This window comes from Protobothrops mucrosquamatus, unplaced genomic scaffold, assembly GCF_001527695.2.
Source record: "Protobothrops mucrosquamatus isolate PMUCROS unplaced genomic scaffold, P.Mucros_1.0 scaffold3195, whole genome shotgun sequence".
Classification (NCBI taxonomy): Eukaryota; Metazoa; Chordata; class Lepidosauria; order Squamata; family Viperidae; genus Protobothrops; species Protobothrops mucrosquamatus.
This window is the reverse complement of record NW_015389193.1, coordinates 163,457-188,635: the sequence shown is the minus strand read 5'-3', so window position 1 is coordinate 188,635 and position 25,179 is coordinate 163,457. Positions and strand designations below refer to the sequence as shown.

Here is a 25,179-nt window from a genome sequence, read left to right as displayed (position 1 = left end):
TTCAAATGCAAGCTATGCTTGCAGACCTTGTTATTTTTCTTAGGCAACAATGATCTGTGCAGCGAGAATAGATTTGGGAACTCAGCATAGAGCCTATTCTGAAAGCTACTTGTACTTAAAGAATAAAACAGCTGCAGGCATCTCTCCCATCTCCAGTAAGCAATTAATTTTTACAGAACTGTAAAGTTAGTTAATATATAGCAACAATAGCCAAATTAAAAACATCTGGTCATATTTTTATCCCAATTTTTCAGATTGGAATACAGGGAAATTATCTTTGCATAGACCAGGGGTAGGCAACTTTGGCTCTTTTATGACTCGTGGATTTCAACTCCCAGCTTGGCTGGCTCAGGAATTCTGGGAGTTGAAGTCCACGAGTCATAAAAGAGCCAAGGTTGCCTACCCCTGGCATAGACAAACCTGTTTTCAGCTGTCCCAGGTGCTGGCTAGAAATGCTTTCTCATTTCCACATCTCTGTTCTCATGTACAAATGCAGTAGACAAAGACAGAAGACTAGTCAGCAAAGCTGAAGAGCAAAATCACTCAATTGCCATTTCCTGTCTTATGTAGTATGGGTAATAGATTGTGGAAGCTTGGCAAATCACGTTATGGATCACCAGCTGTTCTTTTCCTGCCTAAAAAGTGTGAGCTATTTGACTTAGATCAGACTATTCAAGTGGAAAAAATCCTGTTGAAATGCAACTCATGAGAGGGTTGCACGTTGTAGACTGGGGCTGGGATCCAAAGAACTCTTAAGTAGCTTGGGGGTGGAGCATTCAATCAGTTTTTGTCAGACAAAAGCCTTCTGTGTTTCATGATAAACTGCTTTTGAAATGGAGTGTTTCAAAACTAACTTGTGATGATGCATGTAGTGTAAAACTTTGTGAGAGCTTTAGCCTGTTTTTCTGCATTAAGCATACAGTACTGTAACTTTTTAACTTCAAGGAAGCCTATAAGCTATTTCCAGCTGTAAACGTTTTTGAAAATCTTTGTGGATACTTGTTTTTGGTGATATCGTTATTGTTGCTCTTAGATGTGGATTTATAGAATAGAAAGTTACGTAATCGTTGGTAGTGGTGGTGTACAAAGAATGGTTCTTTGGAAATGTTATTTTAAAAGAACTCTTTCTACCAAAGTGTTTTCAGTATTGTCAAGTCAAATCTATTTCAACCACTACTGTAATGGGTGAATAAATTCTGATTCAGAATAAGAACAGTTCTGCCTATGACAAATTCTGTTTAAGCTTAAGTAAGGAAAAGCAGTATTTTTTAAATCTTTTTATCCCAATTCTTCGGGGACTAACCTATAACAAAGGAAATTTAATGATGTCAATTTAATTAATAGATCAAACTAAGTTCATTTCTTTAGGTAGCAGTTCATTTGGAGTATTTAAAAACTTGAATTAAGGAAAGTTCTAGGATCTAAGGCCAGTACTGTACAGATAGTCTTTGACTTACAATAGTTTATTTAGTGGCTGAAGTTACAATGGCACTGAAAAAAGTGACTTATGGCCATTTTTCACACTTATGACCATTGCATCACCCCAGTGGTCATGTGATCAAAATTCAGATGCTTGGCAACTGACTCGGTTGCAGTGTCCCTGAGTCATGTGATCACCTTTTGTGACCTGACAAGCAAAGTCAATGGGGAAAATGGATTCACTTAATAGCTGTGTTACTAACTTAACAACTGTAATGGTTCACTTAACAGCTCTGGCAACAAAGGTCGTAAAATGGGGTTAAACTCACTGAACAACCATCTTGCGTAGCAACAGAAATTTTGGTCTCAGTTGTGGTCGTAAATTGAGGGCTATCTGTAGTGTGTAGAAGAAAATCAAGATGCACTTAAACTGTTCATTGCTGAGTAATGGCACGCTCTGTATGGTTTATTCCGAGTCATCTTGCACTCTGGCATGTTTAACAGTTGTGTAGCAATTGGAGTGGAAGTGCTCATACAGCACCTCTCTGCAGTTCCTTTAATGCAGTGCATTTTTGTTGCATTGCAAAGCTGTCTGTTGCAGTTGCAGCACTGCCCTGAGAAAATAAGTGTTTGGTTTAAGGAGTTGCAGACAGGAGCTAAGTACCACATACTCTGTAGTATATTTTGTCTTTGAAACTAAGTATTTCGAACTCAGAAAATTTCATGGAGATTCTATCCTGTCCTGTAAGATCAAATCTATTCATATTGCTTTCTCAATGTTCTGTTTAATATAGATGACTTTTTAAAGGTATATGGCATAAGGGGAAGGGAAACTCTGCTTGAAAACTGAAATTATTCTTAAGAGAGTATAGATTTAAAAGTACCTATGCCTCTGTGAAAATTGTCCCTCTTGTTCCTATTCTCTCTGTTTGAACTCTACATTTTTAATATGGTAATAGAAACATTCAAATAAGTTACTGGACCATACCTCATTCTGTAACTCGTTTGTGTCTGTTCCCAAACATAGTGATAAGATCTCCAGGCTTCAAACTCAGATTAGTTTTAGAAATCAATATTTTGGAATTATGAGCTAATTTCCTTCTGTTTTTTTTAAGCAGTAGCTGACCAAAAAGAATAATTCTTATTTTTGCCTGTTTTCAATTGCTTGAAATGCCATAGTCATTCTATTATACTGTATTGTTTCAGAAAGTGTGAGCTTCAAATTCATATTCTGTAGATTTCTTTCCAGCAGAGACAATCCATTTGCAAGTAACTGAATCAACTAGTTCAGGGGTAGGCAACCTTGGCTCTTTTATGACTCATGGACTTCAACTCCCAGCTGACTCGGGAATTCTGGGAGTTGAAGTCCATGAGTCATAAAAGAGCCAAGGTTGCCTACCCCTGAACTAGTTCCTTGTTTAGCTAGCTGTGATTACAACCAGGCTGTTTCGTGGCTTTGTTTCAGAAGCTAAAGCCTATCATTGTGCTATTCTTTCATATGTATTCACAATCTAACAAAGTATACTGAGTATTCATAATTATTTTCGTAACTTGTAGTTAACAAAATAGTCTGTCATTAAGATAGAGATCATGTAATATGTTGAATATCATGAAATACACCCAGTCATTATCTCAAAAATTGCTCCCCTCAGGGAATCAAAAGATGGGATGCTGTAATGAGCACCTTACCACATCCCTTTGTGATGAGTGCCTGTGTTTGGAAAATAAATGGCTTATTGGGGAAATCACTGCGGGTAAAATTGTGTAACTGTAGTATCAACAAGGGTTCTTCGGCTGAGTATTGGTTTTTATTTTATATAAAAAAATAATAATAAGGGAGATTCCTCCATGGTTTTGTTTATAAGTGAAAATTGTTAATTTTTGAGTTGTCAAGAGTGTAATTTATAAATGCTCTCATTTATGAAAGCAGATGTTAGTTTTCAGAGTGTATTACTGCAAAAACTCCAATTACCTGGGAAATTTTTAGTTTTCCCAGTCAGAAGTTCAGTATATAATAGGTATGAAATAAGCTTATTAAGAATGTCTATGCCTCTTCCCCCACAAGGTGCAGATTTGTACCACAACTCATTGCTTCCAACTAAATAGAAAGAAAAAATGTATTGGGATGAGTATACTTGGGTTAAGACATAAGGTAAGAATATCATACGCCTGGAAGGTTCAGTTTTGAAGTCCCTGGGTATGACCACCCAACTGCTTTCCAGGACCTTCAAAATAGCTTTTAAACACATTTTATTAAAAAAAAAAAATTGTGGTACGGATCCCTATCAAGTAACAAATACTGTAATAATGTAATCCTCAAAATAGGTTTATTAGAATGTTTTTTAAAAGATATTATTTTTCCAAAATCTAGGGGGGGCAATTAAAAATCTAGCTTTGCCTCTACCTATGTGGCAATGTTCTGTCATATTCAGCCTTCTCAAAAACATTATGTTGCCCTCAGATCAATAATTGCCTACCTAACTACGTAAAATTTCTTGAAATTTTGATGAAGCAGAAAGAATTTCTAAATTTTATGGGGAAAATATGTTTGGTAGGAAGTGAAAAATGTGCAGTACTTCTACCCATAACTTGATATGTTTATAAACATATGTTTGGTGTTGAAATACAATAATTATAAGTGTTTATTGACTGAACTTGCTTTAAAGTAATTTAATTAGAGATGCTGAACTCTAGCAACAGATTTTCATTTTTGCTTCGCTAAGGAGAAGCAGGCAGTCAAAAAAGTTAACATTGAAGACAAAAGAACCCAGCTGTGGTAAAACAAAGAAGGCTATGTACTCTAAACTTTGTATCCCCAACAAGTACAAAAAGCATTGATTTTTCAGAAGATGAGAAAAAAAATTCACGAGTCAAAATTCAGAATACAGATTTTGTCTAAGCAGTCTCATTTTCTGACTCTGAAGTACTGTCATCACAAGCAGTTTCTACTGTATTGTGGACTCCTGAAAATTGGTGATTTGACTCTTTGAGGCAAGTTTCTCTACCATTTCATGTGTTAATCTTGGTATAAATTCTAAAAACATAGTTTACATTTTATCAATTTTCTACATTATTTAAAATGAAATCATTAGCAAGTGAGTCATATTTTTTCTTTCTTCGGTATTTTGTGAGAAGAAATAAGATTGTGAGATTTTTCCCCTTGGACTTTTATATTTCTGGCCTACATCGTTGATGGTCAACAATGAATTCTAACTGTTTTGAGTGTAGGAGTTGTGGGACACCAGAATATCTTGGCATTCATAACGTTTAGCAAATGTCATATATTTAAAAAAAAACCTCACTTTATATTTCCCTGTAATCCATATTCACTACATAGTTCTGTTGGGTATGAAGCAATTTGTCTTCGTTAAATCAGTGGAAAACAGGCTTCTGGAAAGTTATATTCACATTTTCCCTAAAAATAGAAAAGGTTGGATTCTGCTGAAGGTTCCATACACATTTGCACTACTCAGGTGACCCTGAGAACACAGGTAAACCTCCAAATGGCCTCAAACACTCTCTAAAACAGTGGTGGCGAACCTATGGCACACGTGCCAGAGGCGGCACTCAGAGCCCTCTCTGTGGGCACACACGCCATGCCCCGGAGATGGCAACTGTCCCTCTTCAACCAGCCGCCTGCTAATTCACTGAGGTCCCACATGGCCGGATGCATCCCAGCATGGCTGGTTTCTCCCCCCCCCCATCCCATCCCTCCTGGCCTCGCATGCTCTCCTTTTCCTGGGCACAACCCATTGCATTGCCTCCTCAGCTGTCGGCCAGCCATCCAGCTCAGAGGAGGCTTGTCTGCTGGCAGTGGGCTGCGGAGCCCCAGAGTGCACCGGTCGAGGGGCCGGCAGGCTGTGGCTGCTGACGGACACTGTCGGCCCCCATGCACTCACTGGCCTCTGTGTGCGGGGGCCGATGGCCCTGCCTCGCCTTGTCCTGCGACAATGGCACCCTGCCTCGCCTCACCCTGCAGGACAAGCCTCCTGCCCACCGCCCCACCTGCCAGAGACCCCCTGGATCTCCCCCAACCCTGCCCGGCCCTCACAGGCGTCCCTCCCCACGAGCAACATTGAGATGACCATGCCCACCTTGGCCACATCCACCCAGTCTGCCATAACCACAGCCATGCCCATCCAGTGGGCCACGCCCACCTGGCACCCGGCGATAAATAAGTGGGTTTTGGGTTGCAGTTTGGGCACTCGGTCTCTAAAAGGTTTGCCATCACTGCTCTAAAAGAAGGCAAATGACCAGCTGTCTGCAAGGAATATAAATCCTTCCATTCCCCACCATCCAGTCAGAGCTGAAGAAGCTTCTTGGTTTTCAAAGAAAAACAAAGAAGTCCAGTTGCCTCCTGAAAAGGCCCCTTTGGGTTGGATTCTGCTAGACTTCCCAAGGGAAATAATTTTATAAAAGGGTGTGCACAAACTGTTGGCTGTCTGTGCTAAATGTTGTGTATATTAGAACAAGTTTCATTTGTTCATAATTTTGTTTGATCCTGTAACTCACACAAAGGTATTCATAATTTGAAATAAATCTGAAAGCACATTAGCTGAGCTTGAAGATATTTACAGGGTTTTCAGAAGATGTGGCTCTGGTAAAATGTGGCATTTAAAGAGTTGCTTGGTGATTCTGCTGAGTGCTGTTTTTATTTATTTTCGATAAGTTGGGGTCTGGAAGGAGGAAATGTGTCCTTCATGATCCTGCTAGTTCTTTCTGTGGCTTTTGACACAGCCAGCTCTAGTGTCTTACAGCAGTGTTTCTCAACCTTGACAATTTTAAGGCATGTGGACTTCAACTCCCAGAATTCCACAGCCAGCAATGCTGGCTGTGGAATTCTGGGAGTTGAAGGACAGGGGGATAGGGAAATAGATTCATTGTCTTGCATTGGTTCCATTCTCTCCTTAGTGGGTGGTTTCAGTATGTGAAAGAAAGGGATGAGAGGTCAGCTGAGTGGTCCTAATTTTGGGGATGCTGCAGGAATCAGTTCTCTACTCCTTGCTTTTTAACAAGAAGCTACTGGGTGAAATCATCTGGCAATTCAAGGTATGATAACATCAGTATACTTGTGATACTCAACAGTATGTTGTTATCCTAAGCCAGGGGTAGGCAACCTTGGCTCTTTTATGACTCGTGGACTTCAACTCCCAGAATTCCTGAGCCAGCCATGCTGAGGAGAAAGGGAGAGGTTTCCAAGCTGAGCCATGCTGGCTCAGGAATTCTGGGAGTTGAAGTCCACGAGTCATAAAAGAGCCAAGGTTGCCTACCCCTGTCCTAAGCTATAAGGCAGATGCTGTCGTGATGGTGCCTGGAAGTTAGGAAAGGTTGAAGCTGAATGTGGGTAAGATAGGTTTGTTTATCCATTGGGGTTCTCTCTTGCTGCAATTCAGGGGTCCTTCTGGACTTATGGTTTCTGATTCATCAAGTGGAGTTGTTGCCAGAGAAGCCTATATCTAGGTTCAGCTGGTGCGCCAACTGGGCAAGAGGACCTGGCCACAACAGTTCACACTTTCATCACTACCCATCTTGACTATTACAATGCACTTTTCATGAGGCCGTCTTTAAAGAGTACTTGGAAAGTGCTGCTAGCCCAGAATGGAGCAGTCCTCATGTTTACTGGTGCTCACTACTATTAGCAGTGATTTTGTGGGTCCTGCATTGGCTACTGAATAGTTTTCTAGGTACAATTCAAGGTGCTGATATTGTTCTGTAAAGCCTTTATGACTCAGCACCTGATTACTTCAGCTCCAAAGAGAAAACTGGGAAGAAACATTTTGTAATCCTACCTTTCCAAGAGATTGGTGGAGTTGAGATTAGTGACACTGCTTTTCTGTGGCAACACTGGAGCTTTGGAACAACATCCCAGGGGAGGACAGGCAGGCCATCTATCTCATTGGCTTTCTGGAAACTTAAAAATCGAGTTGTTTCAGAAGCCCTACTTGCTTTTTGTGTTATATTTTGTTTCTGATCTTATTGCTATCATTATTTTGATTGCATTTAACCTCACCATGAATATTTTAACTTTGGTTTATGTAGCCTGAAGGCTACTGAAAATTGTTTGATTGTGATGGGGTAGATGATGGATGGGTGGATGGATGGAGTGAGTGGCGCGCTAATATCTCCAAAAGTGTACTCTCACCATTTTTGGTTTCTAGTTAGAAACTGTTTTAAAAACAAAGGTGTAATTTGTATGGTAAACATTTGAATGTAAGTGTCATGTGTCTGATTAACAAAACACTTAAAAGGACTTTCAGGCATATTTTTATCCTAAAAGCATTTATTAAGGTTACAGAGATGTCAGTACGGCATGGTGGAAATGCTTAGATCTGAGATTCTTTTCCTTTGCATTACATTCCAGACATTTTTCCCTCCCCTATTTTGGGGTCATGGTTCACATCTTCCAATTAACTTGGAAGATGTGATTTACTTCCTGTTTCTTTTTCGGGGCTTTCCTTATTCTCCTCCCCTTTCACTGTTGCCTGATTTAACTATAAAAATACCAGACAGTTCTGCATATTGTCAAAGCAAGAATATACAGTATTTGCAGCGTTGACATCAAGAATTTTAGCAGTTCAGTGCCTTCAGTTTCTTTTTAAAGTCAGAGTTATGTGTTGACTCTCCATTAGTAGATTGCTAAGTTGTGTGGGGTTTTTTTTGCTGACCAACGGCACGTTGCATCCCGCACTTCTGAAAGTGTGCATGTTTGGTTTCAGGCACACGAAGCATCGCATCACCAGCAGCAAGCCGCACAAAATAGTTTGCTGCCTCTCCTGAGCTCAGCTGTCGAACCTCCCGACCAGAAGCCCATTTTACCCTTGCCGATAACACAGAAACCTCAACCCCCACCTGAAACACTAAAAGATGCCATTGTTGGGATTAAAAAGGAGAAGCCGAAAACCTCCTTTGTGTGTACGTACTGCAGCAAGGCCTTCAGGGACAGCTACCATTTGCGGCGCCACGAATCCTGCCACACTGGGATAAAGCTGGTGTCACGGCCAAAGAAAGCCCCTGCTACAATGGTGCCCCTAATCTCCACCATTGCGGGGGACAACAGCCGGACATCGCTGGTTTCCACCATTGCAGGCATCTTGTCAACAGTCACGACGTCTTCCTCTGCTACCAACCCGAGCAGTAGCGCCGGGGCCACAGCCATGCCAGGGACACAGACTGTGAAGAAGCCCAGCAAGCCCGTCAAAAAGAACCATGCCTGTGAGATGTGCGGCAAGGCATTCCGGGATGTCTATCACCTAAACAGACACAAGCTGTCCCACTCGGATGAGAAGCCTTTTGAGTGCCCCATTTGCAATCAGCGCTTCAAAAGGAAGGACCGCATGACCTATCACGTGAGGTCTCATGAGGGTGGCATCACCAAACCTTACACCTGTGGTGTTTGTGGAAAAGGCTTTTCGAGGTACCATGTAGAAAATCCCAGGCGAGCTCAAGTATTGGATTTTCATTCTGCGTTCGCGGTGGGTGGGAGGATGGGAGGAATTGGGATAGGAAAGTCAGAAGCAGGGATGGGATGGAGATGGAGGTGGGGAAGAGGGACACCCGGAGAAGTATCTCTGAATTTAAATCTGCAGTCAGCCTTTGCTAATGGTGGGAGATAACTGCTTGTTTAAAATCCAGAATTAATTAGCCAGCCTTTGGCCTGTAGTGAAGGCATAGGCATTTTTGTTAGCACCTTTTGTAAGTATTACTATGTAGGGCATTAATTTAGCAGTATTGTGGAATCACACAGCCTCCATCTTGCTTGGATAATCTCCCATTTTAAGTGGCTAATAGACCTTAAGATAATTTTTACCAATTTAGATTTTTTCTGGGGAGATATACAATAATTACAGGAAACTCACTTGTGTACCTGAGGCTTTGTGATATGAAGATTTTCTCAGAAAAATTGAGATCATAGGTTTGTGTATCTAGGAAATTCCTCTTGTGAAGGATGTTGGATTGAATAATTGATTAATTCTGTGTTTGTGTAACCATTTGTTTTCTTGTGCCTTTACTTGTCTTCTTTTTCCACAGACCTGATCACTTAAGTTGTCACGTCAAACATGTTCACTCCACAGAGAGACCCTTCAAATGCCAAGTAAGAATTTTTTTATTGATCTGTAGTGCTTAGCTTATTAAGACACTCAAGTGGACTCTAGTAGAATCTGAAGTTAGACATCATTAAACGAAATGGAAGGTTCAGAGCCAAGTATTAAAATTAACCCCCATTAAGACCTTTGGACAGCACATATCTAAACTCTAAAAGGTAAAGAGGTTGGACCTGGTTAATATGGACAGACACCAGCAGGAAATACCAGAATCGTAGGCAACTGTGGAAAGCCAATAAAAGTCCTGAAAGAACAATGGTGTCAAATGCTTCTGCTGATAAGGAAATTACAGTAGATGAGCTTGGTTCAGAAGACTATCCTTTGAAAAATACATTAGAAGTTAATAAAGGTCTCAGCCTGGGCAATATCCCCATGAACATGATTAAGTAAGAATCAGAAAGAGTTACTTGGGAATAAGTTGAAAAAGCTATGGGAGCAGAGGAAGTCACACCTGAGCAAAAATTAGTCATGAGAAAAAACTAACTTGGACTGATACTTACTAGGCCAACTGAAGCTTTACAAAATAATTGCAAGCTTTAGAGTTTTCAAAAAAACTCTTCATTAGTAAGTTATTAAAATCCCAACAACCCCCCCCCCAAAAGAATGATGGTAAGTGTGGTAGATTCCATTCCAAAATGGATTGAAAGAACCTCCAAAGTTTGCAAATTGGGTTACATCAGGCCCACATCCTCCCAGAATTATTGGTGCTCCATCCTGGAAGTTTTCAAGAAGAGATTGGACATCCGTTTGTCTGGGATGGTATAAGGCAGGGGTAGGCAACCTTGGCTCTTTTATGACTCATGGACTTCAACTCCCAGAATTCCTGAGCCAGCATAGCTGGCTCAGGAATTCTGGGAGTTGAAGTCCATGAGTCATAAAAGAGCCAAGGTTGCCTACCCCTGGTATAAGGTCTCCTGCCTTGAGCAAGGGGTTGAACTACTAGAAGACCTCCAAGGCCTATGATTCTGTGCATCAAGAAAAAGAAATATGCAGGGAATTGATTACTCCCTATTCTTGGAAATACAAAATCTAGGTGATAATGTCAGGACTATTTTTATCCTATCCAGCACGCATATATTGTGGTTATAATAATGGGAGTTGTCTTATCAGCACATTTTGAAAGGCACCAGATTGGGGAAAGCTGAAGCACAAGAATGATTAATACACAAATAAAGTAAAATGCAACACTAACGAGTATCTAAAATCTGCTGTTGTTGCATTACAGTATATAGAGTATTTGTGAATAATGAGCTATAGTAATGACATCTAAAATAACTAAGTAAAGAATAAAGTCTTCATGTAGAAACAGAACTCTGTGGGTACACAGTAGGCCTGTGCCACATTGAGGAATACCGCCTTCCTTGCAGCCACTGCTACACTTCATCCAGTGGGGTCCCAGGAGAAGGGCCTCAGAGCTTCACACAAAAGAGGATGGACACAATTTCTCTTTATAGCTCGCGATGAGAAAAGCTGGTGGCATATAGGGATGTGTCGTGGAAGACGTTCTATGTTTCGAACTGTTTCAAAACCCATGCATGTTCCACTGAAAACTTGAAACAGGGTTTTATTTTTATTTAACTTTCGAATAGGCCACCCATTCCCAAAGCTTCTGAACAACTAACAGTCAGAAACATTGCCTCCAGTTAAAAACAACCCCCCCCCAAAGATATGTAAACCCACATATAATACAAATGAAGATAATGACAGTAGCAGAAGTTTCAGAAAAATACAAAGTCTTTCGATGAAGTTTCATTTCAAATACCATACTGTGGCTGCTACCAAATACTTTCAGGAGCTTTTGCATCAAGCCAAACAATTCTGGACTTAATAGTGACAAACTGTTTTAGTTATGGAGTCTTATTAGGACCTAAAGAAGAGTTCATAACTATTGACTGGAGGCCAGAATTGTTTTCAGATGACTGTACAGCAGGGGTGGGCAACCAGTGGCCCTTAAAAGTTTCCCCTTCAATGCCTGAGGGCTAGTGCACTTTCCAGCAATTTTGAAGGCAAAAATGCACAAAAGGAGTGTAGTGTGAGCTTTAAAATAATCTAACATTGAGTTTAAAAAGCAAATGCCTAAGCCTGGGAACAGGATAAATCCAGGGCCTTTCTACCCATCTTATTTTACCACCTGATCCACTGTGGCTTCTCTTTTAAAAAATAAAGTGTTTTCTGGTTACCAAAAGATTGCCCATCTTTGTCGGTTTGTTATTTTCCCTTTGTTCGGCTTGTCCCTTTGCCTCTAATGTCAGATTGCATTTGTTTAGGCAGGCTAGTATTTTTTAATGTGGGCTAATAATGTGCAAAGTTTATTTTGTTTTTAAATTTCTCTGTTCAGCTTTATCATTGTGTTTCTAAGCTGGTTCCTGATGACTCATTATGGCCATTAAATGATTTGACTCATTTTGGCCATTAAATGATTTGATTTGAAAGAAAGTATGATTCATACTTTTCAATCTGTTTTTGGCTTTTTTTAAATGTAACTGAATAATGGGAAAAAAAATCATGTCCATGGGCATTATCAGGAGATTGTTATGGGAGATTACCTTGATCTGCTAGGATATATAAAAACACTGTGTCAACCTGATTAGTGTAGCTGTCTTTGCTTTAAGGAATGAAGGTTATCTTTATCCTTGAGTAATATTCAGCTCTTACACATAATTTATTTAATCCCAACATCTAGAAATATACTGCTGTGTCTTAGTATGGTCAATTTAACTTTATCTGGCTATATGTGCATTGAAGGTAGTCAAAATAGTTTAAATAGTATTGCTAATGGCTCTTCATCTGGGCCTTAGGTAAGGACAGTTGGACGTCCCTTTTCTCCCACTCCCTTGTTCCCATCTGGATTTGTTTTCTCTGCCATCTTTGTTTTTTGTTTCTTGTACTGTTAATTATTTTTAAATGTTTTTAACAATTTGTAAATCACCCAGAGTTGCTGGGAGTTATGTGATACATCAATTTATAATAATTATTATTTGCAGTATGAGAGTTAAAGCATTTTTGCATTTATTTTAATTCAGTTAGCTTCATGAAATGTTATAGACCAGTACTTCCAGATAGAAAACTTTGTTCTGCTAAGAGCACTTAATCATGATTCTTCCTGGCCCTCTATACTTATGTAAAATATCTTTCCTGTGTACTACTACAGTCCAAATTTAGGTTTACTAGTTTATTGTTTGTAAAAGTTGTATGCAGTGAGAGGCATTATTATAGTGGGAGCAATATACCTACTTGTTTAATTATGTCATATTCATGTACTTTTTGGGGTGCATAGGATGGAGAATTTTGAACAAAATCACATAAAATTTCTCTGCAGAGATTTCTTGTGGGGAATTCAAGGTATTTATCAGTTAACTATTAAAGTTATAGTGTTCAGTAAATGAGTATTCTGCTTTAGACCTTTTTCTTTCTGTGTAGACCTGCACAGCTGCCTTTGCTACCAAAGACAGGCTGCGGACTCACATGGTGCGCCACGAAGGAAAAGTGTCATGTAATATCTGTGGTAAACTTCTGAGTGCAGCATATATTACCAGCCACTTAAAGACCCATGGGCAGAGCCAAAGCATCAATTGTAATACCTGTAAACAAGGCATCAATAAAAGTAAGTGGATACCTTTTAAAAAAGACTTTATTTTTCCCACCAAAGTAGTGCATACAATTGTTGAGAGAGAAAAAACTTGATGATTTAGATCATATAAGATGGGATTGGTATCTTATAGATTAGATCTGTGAAAATGGGAATTTATGTCGATGGGAGAGGTTTTTGGAAACTTTTTTTTTCCTGTTAGAAGAAACAGTCTGAAAACTGCCGGGTTTAAAACTTTGACTGCAGTGTCTCTCCAAAGACTTTGAAATCTGGGTAAGGATTGATTTCAGTAGTCTTGCTGCCTCTGTGTTTTTGGCATGCTAGGACTGGTGACTAAACAATTACTTGGAAAATTACTGAAGGCAAAATCTTCAGCTGTTTCAGCAAAAAATGCCAAGTCATGTCAAACAGCAGGAAATTTGTAAAGAGTTCAGTCGGTGAAGATCTGGAGATTACTAGTCAGCCCAATAATTCACTTTGGTTCCTCTCTGAAGCCTTCCATTTCCTTCCATCCCTAAACTAGAAGCCCAAATGTGATCATAGTACAGGTAGTCCTTGACTTACAACCATTTATTTAATAATGATTTGAAGTTACAATAACCATAGAAAAAAGTGTTATGACTTTGCACCTCTCCCTCAGTCACGTGAATACCATTTGGGTGCTTGGCAACTGGTTCACATTTATGATGGTTGCAGTGATCACAATTTGCAAGCTTTCCATATGGCTTCTGACAAAAAAAAATCAATCAGAAAAGCCAGATTTGTTTAAGGACCACATGATTTGCTGAATGACCACATGGTTGTAAATTCGGGTCCAGTCATGCAATGACTTGCTTAATGACCACATCAATTAACAACCAAAATTCCCATCCCAACTGTGGTCATAAGTTGAGAACTACCTGTATAAGCAAACAAAATAGCAAGCTCACCAGTGGTGGCAAACAAAATAGGAAAATCTATGGATGCATTTACCATGGATTCCTCTAAGAGTAGATTAGGGTTACACTCAAAATTTGCAGAACTCTAGCCTGTGTTTGTAAACAGTTAACTAGGTTGTGTTACCAGGTTGTGTAATGACTTTGCTTAATGTATAGGCAGGAATTCTATGAAGGTTAGTTTTTTCTCTATTACAATGAGTTCTGGCTGCTGAATGCAATAGAATGAGACAGTAAAGAGATGAGGCAGTACAATAGTCTGTGTACCTAAAGGAACATGGTTTTTTTTAGCAGTTTTGCAATTACAAGTATGGCACAGGAATTCTACAATAGAATATTCTTTTTTGTGTGTTAGCTTTTTTCCAGTTATAGACATCTGCCATCTGTTGCCTAAGTCTTGTGTACAAGACTTGTCTGCCAACTGTGTCATCCCCTTCTTGTGCTTATACAGATCACCTTTGATAAAAGCATCTGTGTAAATGGATTTTTTTTGGCTCATAATTTTCTCCGGTCCCTATTTCCATGGTTGCCCAATCATAGATGAAATAATATAAATTTATGCTAAAGAAAAATGTGACTGTGTTTAAATATTAAATCATGGGAATCTATGTAATGTTTCAAAAATTTGTGTGCCATTCCTATCTAAGTTTTTCAGATCTTGGTTTATTCAGAATATCTTTTGTTCCTGCAACAATCCAGGGAAGGTAAGTTAGACTAAATCAATTTGATGAGTTTCATGGCTTGACAGGGATTTCATTCAGGCTCTCCATATCTAAAATATAAGTTATCTATTACTCAAACTCAGTACAATAAATTATACAGAACTGTTTCATTTACATTGCAGAATTTGGGTTTTTCAAGCAAGAAAATCTACATCTTCCTGCTTGTGAGTAGCCATGGTTTAAATTTGATATGTTTTAGTATGCTGATGAAAAAATGCTTGTTGCAAGATTGATAACTTGTAATTTACTTTAAAGATTGTTTGCACTCCATTTTCTGTTGAATGATATTAAATATTGTATTAGCCGTTACAGTGGAAACTTCTTATTACTTCTCATTTATTTGTTGTAGCAACAACAGTGATCACTAAGGAAGAAACAACTACACACTCTTGTCCTCTGTGCACACACTCTATTTGTCTTAGGGCTATGTGCTTCATTTTGGCAAATCCATATTATAGAAATTTTGTAGTTCCATTATACGATTGAATGAAGGCAAGCCGTTACTGGTAGTCCTCAACTTACAACTGTTCATTTAGCAACCATTCAAAATTACAGTGCCACTGAAAAAACTTACTTACAACCAGTCCTCATATTTACGACCACCACACCAACCCTACAGTCACCTGATTTAAATTCCAGCACTTGGCAATTGGCATGTACTTACCACAGTTGGGTCACATGATCACCATTTGTGACCTTCCCAACTGGCTTCCGACAAAGACAGTGGGGAAAGCTGGATTTGATTAATAACCACATGACTCACTTAACAACTGCAGTGATTGTTTAACAGCTATGGCAAAAAAAGATAATAAAATTGGGCATGTCTTAACAACTACTTTGCTTAACCATGGACATTCTGGTCCCAGTTGTGGTCTTAAGTCAAGGACTGCCTATGTCTCCCTTCTAATAGAAGTCATCTTAAAACTCTTCGTGAGTAGAAAGGGTTAAGCTACATTTGTCAAGGAACACCAGTAGATTTCATGATTTAGACATTTAAGAAGAGTTTCCCTTCTCTTCTTAAATGTGCTTAAAATGCAGTTGGTCTGATGTGGCTGAAACTAGGATGTGTCTCAGCAGATGGCAAAATCACTCTGCCTTAAAAATTGTACAATTTAGATAAGAGGCAAAGATATTAAAACTTTCTCTCAACATACACAACAATACTAGAATATTTAAAACAGCTCCTTTTATAGCTTGAGATGAATAAGATATTCATTATTCATTATTCCATTTCTGTAGCTCCATTTAATTATCAGATTTTTCAGTCATGACAGATTCTAAACTTTGTAGATTTGGTTGAAACTTTAGTAGGGATTGTATCTTAACAATTTCATTATGGTGACAAACAAGCATCTAAAACAGGCATGTCAAACTCGCGACGTTGCGTGACGTTGCGCAACGTATCAGGCCGGTTTTGCCATTGCCGGCAATGGCAAAAAAGTCACGATACGTCGCAACACGTCAGGTGACGTTGCGAGTTTGACACCCCTGTATCAAAGTAACAAAATCACTTGTTTTTTGTTTGTTATGGGAAAAAAAATAAGGAAATAGTAATACGGTGTTCAGAGTCTGTAAAATGTGTTTTTTAACTTCACGTGTTTCCTTCTAATTGAGAAAATTCTAATTTGTGCCCATGTGTATTTTTGCATCTTTCTTAAAAAAAATAATGTGACTGGAATAGCTTGTATGAATGAAGAGAGCAACAACCAGAAGCAGCAGCAGCAGCAGCAATCGCAGCAACAACATGTCACAAACTGGCCTGGAAAACAAGTTGAGACTTTGAGACTATGGGAAGAAGCAGTTAAAGCAAGAAAGAAAGGTAAAAATTGATGGCAGCAGATTGTTGGAGTTAATCGTGCACATGTATAAGTGACTGGTATAGTGGGCAGGAAACATGGAGTAAATTCACGCTCTGAAAATATGCAGGAGTAAGAGCTACTTGATAATCTCAGGTGATTATGGGGATGGGTCTGCTTGTCATAGATTCTTACTTCTTGATTATGTCAAGCAGTTGCTTTATCAAAGCCAGGCTAGGAGACTTGTGGCTTACCAGGTTGCCTATTGGTTGTTTATGTCAAAATTTTGATCTCTTGCCCTATTTTCAAGTTGGGGGCATGATTTCTGAGAGGATCTGAGTTTTCTGTTACTTAATTGATTGTTTTGTGCATAACAGATACTCAAAACCCTAGCTGTCATTTTAAGTTGCTCGTTGGTGCTTCAGTCTGATACAGATAGGGCCACTTTACCACATTGGTTTCCAGACTTCCGTAGAGGAAATTCTCTACAACTTGGAGGAAGCCTGAAAACTTAAATTGGTTTATAATTCTTCATAAGGTGGAAAAATCCAGTTTTTCTAAAACACTTAAATTGGGTAGAAAACATCCAACCTCCATGATTCTTGACCTTGATGCCAATGTTATTGGCGTTGCATCCTATCTTCCAGTTTTATAAAGTTGCTTTAAATATTTATTCTTATTGTTTATTTTTACAAATACAATATGCTATGGTTCTCCTTCATCATAGTGACTTCTTTTGGTGACATTTTGTTGTCTTTTTATGGCCCATTCACTTTTAATTGTGTATAAACTAGTAAGACAGGAAGATATTCAATAGCAATTAGAATGTGAAAGAACTATAATTTCATATGGAATTGTGTATGTGTATGTTTGTTTGTTCTCTCTCTTATCAAGGAAAGGGAAAGAGTTAATATGTGTTTTGATGGCTTACATAAAATAAATAAGCAGTTTTTGTTACTATAGCCATTTTTACCAAGGCATCTAATTCAGTGCTTAAAATAGCAGTTATCTTTATTGTATTGTGTTCAATCTATTTATACCACTTTTCATTGCAAAGAATCGCAAAGCAAGTGTAGTTGTATGTACCCAATGCCTACCATGCAAAATAGAGATTTGGAGCATTTTCCACCCTTTGAATTTGGTGCCTTGTTTTTATTTTTTATTTTTTTACAAGTCGATGGACTTACTGTTTTACCAGTCTTAATAAACTATACCGCTTTAGGAGCTGTATAGAAGGATATTACTGAGCTCAACACGTTTGTGTTAAATATGATGAGGAAATAGGAATTCAGAATGAACCATCTGGTTTTTCTTCCCTGCACAAGTAGCTCCATCCCTTGAAATTTAGAGTTTCGAAAAAGCCTACAATGAGAAACTTTTTATGAATAGATTTTATATTCCTTGCTTAGTCTTCCCAGAATGCTTTGTAAAAATGTTGAGATTCCTTAGTATGCTGAATCCAGCATCAGCGAATGAATTCCATCCGTGTGGCAATCTTTAGAGCATCCACAGACATACAATCTTGCTCTTACCTTATGGCTTATTTTTGCTGCACCTTTAAACTGAGAATGTAGCTGGACCACAGCCATCTGTTGAGCTCTGTGTCCTGCGTTTTTACAGTTCAAATCCAGTTTGCTTAAATATATATGATGCACCAGGCTGAATTGCAAGAGTTTCCATTCATTAGCTATAAATCTTAATTCCTCTAAGTGTGTGTTTTCATCCTATTGCTGATGCCTGTGATGAGTTTTAGCAGCTTGGTGCCTGTTTTATATAGAACTCTGCATGCACAGAACAGCCGTTTTCAGGGAGATGTTATTAGAGCATGAGGTAGAGCTGACCTACAGAATACTAAGCTCCCCAAGGAGCAGAGCATATCTTCAACTTAAAAAGGGGGTGGGGGAAATGTGGGGTCCTTGGTGCTCTCTGAGCTTGGTTGCTTTCTTGCAGACCCAAAGGTGCATTTTCAAGAGGCAACTGGACTTTCTTGTTTTCTTTGAAGACGCTTCTCTTCTCATCCAAGAAGCTTCTTCAGCTCTGATTGAATGGTGGGGAATGGAACAGAGTCAGGGCTGAAGAAGCTTTTTGGATGAGAAGCAAAAGGTCCTCAAAGAAAAAGTAAGTCCAGTTGCCTCTTGAAAAGGTACCTTTGGGATAACCATGACCTGAATGACTGAGAATCTCCATAGACATCTTTCTTGCAGATGTTTAATTACTAAACTAGGTAACGTCATCAGTGTTGGACTCTTAACTGAGCTCAGAAAGCACCAAGGACCCCACAGTTCAACCCTGAGCTACAAACATTCCTTTTTTAGGAGAAAAGTGGTGGTGGTAGAAGAGAGCCTGGGATCCTGCAGATGATTGGCAGCGATCATTCCTCAAGATAGATCTAAACCCAGCTCTGCATGAGAAATGATCTTTTTATGTAATTGCAGAATAAGCATTTGTGTAATTTCTGAAAAGGAGAGACAGGTAATCACTGAAGGAATCCTAAGGGAGGGTGCATGAATAGAGCAGGAGGGCAGTTGCAAAGCAGAAGGGGGCGTCACTAATTTTGGTGGATTCTGAGTCTCTTGCGTGGAAAACTCAGCAGTCCTACCTGTTGAATTGACATTGCACCTTTTCTCCAGGAGATCAGGACAGCAAATACAGCACTCCATCCTCCAACCACCAACCTGTGGGGTATATCAGACTGAGAGATAAAGAGCTGGTAGAAAGTCACCTAGTGAGCTAACATAGTTGTGAGTGCCTTGGACAAGGCCCTAGTCCAGGGCTAGGCAACCTTGGCTCTTTTATGACTCGTGGACTTCAACTCCCAGAATTCCTGAGCCAGCATGGAAACCTCTCCCTTTCTCCTCAGCATGGCTGGCTCGGGAATTCTGGGAGTTGAAGTCCACGAGTCATAAAAAGAGCCAAGGTTGCCTACCCCCGCCCTAGTCCAGCAACCTGATAGCTACACCACATAGCTGTACAGCAAGATGCAACAATTGTGTTACCTCTAAAAGTAGAACTGAATGGCTAAGGCAGAGACCCCAGTTGCAGCACGAACTGCTTGAAACCCAAGCAGTAAAACGAATTGCTGTCCTTGCTCTGGCTTCCTAGCCTAGAAAGCAGACATCTGGCCTCTTGAAGCTCGTATATGTTACTGTTGTTGCTTTCCCTCTTGCTTTCAGATAAAAATCCAGAAGTTCCTTCAGCACGACTTTTTCTCCTCATGTACAGTAATGTGAAATGAATTTTTGGGTCATACTTTTGAGTTACCATATAGAGTATCATTGTATATGCTCAGTATTCTAAGGAACATGATGATCAGGACATTTAAATTTTCCCCATGCAGTAGGTAGTAGATAGTGAAAAATAAAGCCTGCTTTAGCATCGTGAGATCAAAAAATAATTTCGATTTTGGAACAACCATTGGAGAGGCACTGCAGGTCAGGCTTGAAAGAACTATGGTCTTGGTCTTCTCATATAATCAGGCTCATAGCATGCATAACCAATTCAGAACTTGGTTGCATGTACACTTGCTAAGCTTGGTTAATGTTTATTCTGAAAAGTTCTGTGCGTGTATGTGTGTGCTGTGAACCCAGGCTGTTTGGCTAGCTCAGGGGTAGTCAACCTTGACTCTTTTATGACTCGTGGACTTCAACTCCCAGAATTCCTGAGCCAGCCATGTTGGTTCAGGACTTCTGGGAGTTGAAGTCCACGAGTCATAAAAGAGCCAAGGTTGACTACCCCTGGGCTAGCTGCTCGTTCATTATTAAGCAAATTTAGAAAATGGGTTAATTTGATTTAGTTGGCCATGTGAATATAGCCTTTAAATCATGCTAGACATAAACACCTGACACCTTGCCAGAATTTTAGAGCCTGGCCCTTTTAATTGTGCACATGCTCAAATACTATCTGTATGATGTTATGGGAAAGGGAAAACTAGAATTATGTATCGTTGAATGGCTTAATTTGCAACACCTTTCCTCCACCTCCCAATTTTGATTACAGAAAGTCAACAGACTCTGAGGCCAACTTCAGTCAAGCAAGGTAGGGTCAGATACATTTCATGTAGCTTGTATTGTAAGGCTGGACTTTCAGCCCTCCCCCTTTGAAGTATTTTGGGTACAAGGTTGCAGTTTCCATACTGAACATAATAATTGCTCGGCACAAAGAGAAGCACCCAAAAAGGCCCTTCCCTTCCCTTGCATTGCACCACCTGCATTGTGCAGTATTCTCTTGGTCTTTGTAAATATGTCCTGCTTTCTTACATGCACTGGAGTCAACAGCCTAGGCCTCTCATGAAAACCATGTTGTTGCCACCTGGTAAATATAATCTGATGTGCCCCAAATTGACATGAATGGCTTTATGTCTGTCTATTGGTTTAAGCTGAGATTCCCAATTGCCGCTGGTTTTTCCTAATACCAGAAGTTATTTTCCAACTCCATGGGAACCTGAGTATTCTATTGATAACCAGCAGGTGGTGCTGATATATAAAAATAGCTAACTTTCATAGCTTTCCAGTTGTCTCTAGTTTGAATAGTCGCAGAGGTGCCCTTGGTGTGACAGTATGAGCCAAATTCTTTCTGTTTCCAGAGGGGATCCATTCTTAATCGAGGCAAAAGCTTACCTGACTGGTGGGGTTTGATGCACTCATCTTATTGACTGGGGTTTTTACAATAACTAAAATACTACACTGATTGAATGATTCCACAAGTTGTGGTTAAATTTATTTTAAAAATGAAATAAACAGGTAATAGTGAAAACTAGCTTTGTGTACCCTAATAATGACTTTTTAAAACCTTCACAGAATGTCAGTACAACTTTGAGAAGGCTATAGAGTACGTACCATTCGGTATGTACACTCTCTCTACTTACAATATTCCTCTTGAGAGGACTTTCTGCTAATACTGTGCTGCTTTAATGAACAAATCCCCCCCCCTTTTTTATTACTAAAAATTGCCAGATGTCTTGAACACAGATGAATTGCATGACTGAAGATATTATAGGTTGTAGAATTAGTGTTTTAATAATTGCATTTCAGAGTATTCTGCCTGAGAATATTTGTTACTGCATAGTGAAATAAACTATTTAAAGCACATAATGTATTCATTGCTATTAAAGAAAAATGTAAAGTTTGCCAGTTTACCAGAATATGTGAGACCCAGGCTTATTAACTTGTCTGCAAGCCCTTAATTGCTGAGAGGCACCTTGCATTGTGATTTGTATGTTTTTGCTATTGTGGCATAAACTGTCAGCAAAATGGGCTAGAGTTGGAAAGGTCTAAAATGTCCAGTGGGAAAGGGGTTTGTAGCTAAGAGAAGGCTGACTGGCATTGCAATAGCTTGCATCAAACTTTATTCTAAGGACTGTTCTGTTGGTGTTTCAGAATCTGCTCTGCTCTGTCCGTTTGTAAAGCAACAGCTTTGGTGTCATCTCTTCTCTTGTTTTCTAGAAGCTGCCAACTTGTGCCAAACGTCCACTGCTGCCCCTACGCCTGTGACTCTCTCTACTCCCTTCAACATAACCTCCTCGGTGGCATCCGGGACGATCACCAACCCAGTCACTGTGGCTGCTGCAATGAATATGAGAAGCCCAGCCAATGTTTCGAGCGCAGTTAACATCTCCAGCCCAATGAGCTTAGGCCACCCTGTTACCATAACAAGCCCTTTGTCCATGACTTCTCCGTTAACACTCACTACACCTGTCAATTTACCAACTTCAGTCACTGCTCCAGTGAACATCGCACATCCAGTTACTATAACCTCGCCAATGAATCTCCCAACACCAATGACATTAGCTGGCCCTTTAAATATAGCCATGAGACCTGTGGAAAGCATGCCTTTCCTTCCCCAGGCATTGCCAACCTCTCCCCCCTGGTAAAAAATAAAAAATAAAAAAAAAATCTAGAGCAAAAACTTCATGCAGTATTAAAAAGAATAGAAAACAAGTCCTTAAGAGCAATTAACCTTCCTTTTTTAAGTTCATAGTAATGAAACCAGGCTAATTCATTTGACGCAAAAAAAAAAATCATGCTCCAGTTTAAAGGGAAAAACAACCTAATCAAATCCCTGTTCAGTTGGCTGGCTGTTGACTTATTTCTGGCTCTTTTTCTTTCCTTTAAACTGGCAATGATGTTTGAAGATCGGATGAGAACTGAGCCCAGTTCCTAAACATTTTGAAAAGTTATCATTATTGGTAACTGGGGGAAATTGTAAATGGAAAAAAAAACAAACCCTCTTTATCTAAACACTAGAAGGCTCCAAATATGGAGATTTCCACAACTACAGTGTGGAGATGAATCACTAACTGGCCAGCTCTGTGGCTCTCTGATTGAGAAAGTATTGTAGCGTTTTGTTTTGTTTTTTAAAGTAAATACATTTCATGGTCCTATTTTTTAAAAAAATGCATTTAAATACTTATGCATTTTACCTTTTGGGAATATGATGATTTCAGGCAGAATTCCCTATGGGAAAAGTGATACCAACTCTGATATGCAAAGCATATGGTAACTTTTATCATTCTAACTTCTAAATAACAATAGGGATTATGACCTGGTATTTTGGAAATGTAAATAGTAAGTGACATATTACCCTAAGGGAATATAACCTTAATAGTCAGCATATTAAAAAGAAAAAGAAAAAGAACTGTTTCATGTTTGGCGAAGAACAGCTATGGCTGGTAGAATAGGATTTGAAATCTACGTGAATGCGGTCTCTAGTCGAAATCCAGCTGGGACTCTTTATTATGGAGAGCATAACAGCGAGCTTTGAAAAACATGGAAAAAATGGCTTTAAGCTTGAAGACTGTGGAAGTGCTGGGCAGAACACGTGTCTGCTCTCACTCTCTCAAGCAGAACCTGCCGATGTGACAAGGGAGCAGGTGGTGTTCGCTGAAAGTTTTTTTTGTCTTATATTATAAAATGGTATACAGTTTTTATTCTAACCACTAACTAGTTAGGATGCCCCTTCAGGACAAGCCAAGAGAGTGCATCTTATTATTTTGTGTTTCATTTTTTTTATTTTTTTACCTTTTTTGTCCCCCCCCCCTTCCCCTTTAATCAAGTGTTGTGCGGATTTCTTCAACTTTGTAAATATTTGCAGAAGAAGCAACAACCATCATTTGTACTTTTAGTTAATTGTGTTAACAAATAGTTATTGATTTGTGGAGGTTTTCCATTAACTGACCTGTCCAGTGAAGGGAAGTCCTCTCCCTCCCCCGCCAAACAGTCCCATTAAAATACCCAAGAATACATCCTTTATTTTATCTGTACATAAAGTAGGATGGAAAATCTAGGGAAGCAATCTTTTAGGCTATCATGTCACAGTCACTTTTTTAATCTTTGTTTTTAAAGACGTACCCTATAGCCAAGACAGTATAAGAAATAATTGGAAGGGGAAAAACTGAGAGGCTTTTGCTCAAAGCAAGGATGCCAATCCAATCAATATTTTCATTTATTTTTTTTTGTTTTAAATGGGATGCTGGCAAGCCTGAGAGGGTGGAAGTCTACTGTTTTGTGTTTTATACCCATCGTGTCAGTGTAAAAGCAACATATTTCGTATTTCTGAGGCAAACGTCTGGGGTTAGACTGATGTCCAGATTATGTGAAAATGGTTCTAGGGGCTTGGACTACATAGTAAAAATGGGGAAAAATAATAGAATTTAGTGTAAAATAATTTTATAAATGAACTTTTGTACCTTAGGACATCAAATTGTACAACTTTTGTATATATAAAAGCTTAGGAACTTCCTGTGTAGCAAAAAGAACACATTCCTACACTTTTAATGTATATGTTTGTTATAATGTCATGTAAACATACGCCCCATGTTTGTGCCTTTTAATTAGTTTGTCTCAATAAACAGAAATGTAGAGACTTTGTAGTTGAGTTGAGTGCATTACCCTGCAGTCTTTAAATGGCTACCCTGCTTCTTGGTTGACTCTTAAAGCTTCCTACATTTTAAATCTGTTCCTGAAGTATATCTTAAGGATATATTTTGTCGGTGGAGGGCATAATTATTGTGTTAAATATGTATACTTTCTATCCCAATCCATAGAGAAAATGACTTGGAATGCAAATGACTTGGAACTACAATTTGTAAGTATGTACGTTGACTCTGCTATAACGGATCTGTTTGAGAAACCTACAGCTTAAGGCACTTAGAAGTACTGCTGGTGAGAATACATTGAAGTACTTCATTTCAGGTCAAGTTTTAAAACAGTTTTATGTGATAACCAAGCCTTGCTTTTTAGCATTTTATATTTTGGGATGCTTTTTTCAACATTTATTACTGTACATTGATTGTATCTATTTTTGACCACAGCTTGTTTCCAAGGAAGATCGATAAATAGCTGAGTAAATCTTGACTATCTCTGCTTCAAAGCCAGTTTGAAAAAAGGATAAAAATCATGCCTGCTAAGCCAGGCATGTCAAACTGCTGGCCTGTGGGCTGGATGCGTCACACCGAAACCGCGCCCACCCCATTGCCAGCAATGGGGAAAAAGTCACGATACATCACGCAACGTCACATGACATCGCAAGTTTGACATGCCTGCGCTAAGCAAATAGTGAAACGCCTGAGTTTTTCTTAATTGCATCTTTTAAATAAAAACAGTGAATGAAAACTCAAAA

General features: G+C 39.1%; 1 protein-coding gene across 2 annotated transcripts in view; it reads left to right on the top strand.

Moving 5' to 3' along the window:
• The window catches only part of VEZF1 (vascular endothelial zinc finger 1), a 29,548-nt gene extending 5,125 nt beyond the window's left edge, over nucleotides 1–24,423 (top strand). Inside the window, exons 2-9 of one of the 2 annotated variants that reach the window (XM_015826586.1) lie at nucleotides 8,136–8,833; nucleotides 9,448–9,511; nucleotides 12,942–13,125; nucleotides 14,890–14,931; nucleotides 16,449–16,586; nucleotides 20,560–20,598; nucleotides 21,360–21,404; nucleotides 22,005–24,423. In XM_015826586.1, coding sequence (XP_015682072.1) covers nucleotides 8,136–8,833; nucleotides 9,448–9,511; nucleotides 12,942–13,125; nucleotides 14,890–14,931; nucleotides 16,449–16,586; nucleotides 20,560–20,598; nucleotides 21,360–21,404; nucleotides 22,005–22,432 — 1,638 coding nt within the window. In that variant the 3' untranslated portion in view covers nucleotides 22,433–24,423. The remainder of the gene's footprint in view (nucleotides 1–8,135; nucleotides 8,834–9,447; nucleotides 9,512–12,941; nucleotides 13,126–14,889; nucleotides 14,932–16,448; nucleotides 16,587–20,559; nucleotides 20,599–21,359; nucleotides 21,405–22,004) is intronic. The other variant, XM_015826587.1, reaches the window with a different exon arrangement.
• Nucleotides 24,424–25,179: the final 756 nt, after the last annotated feature.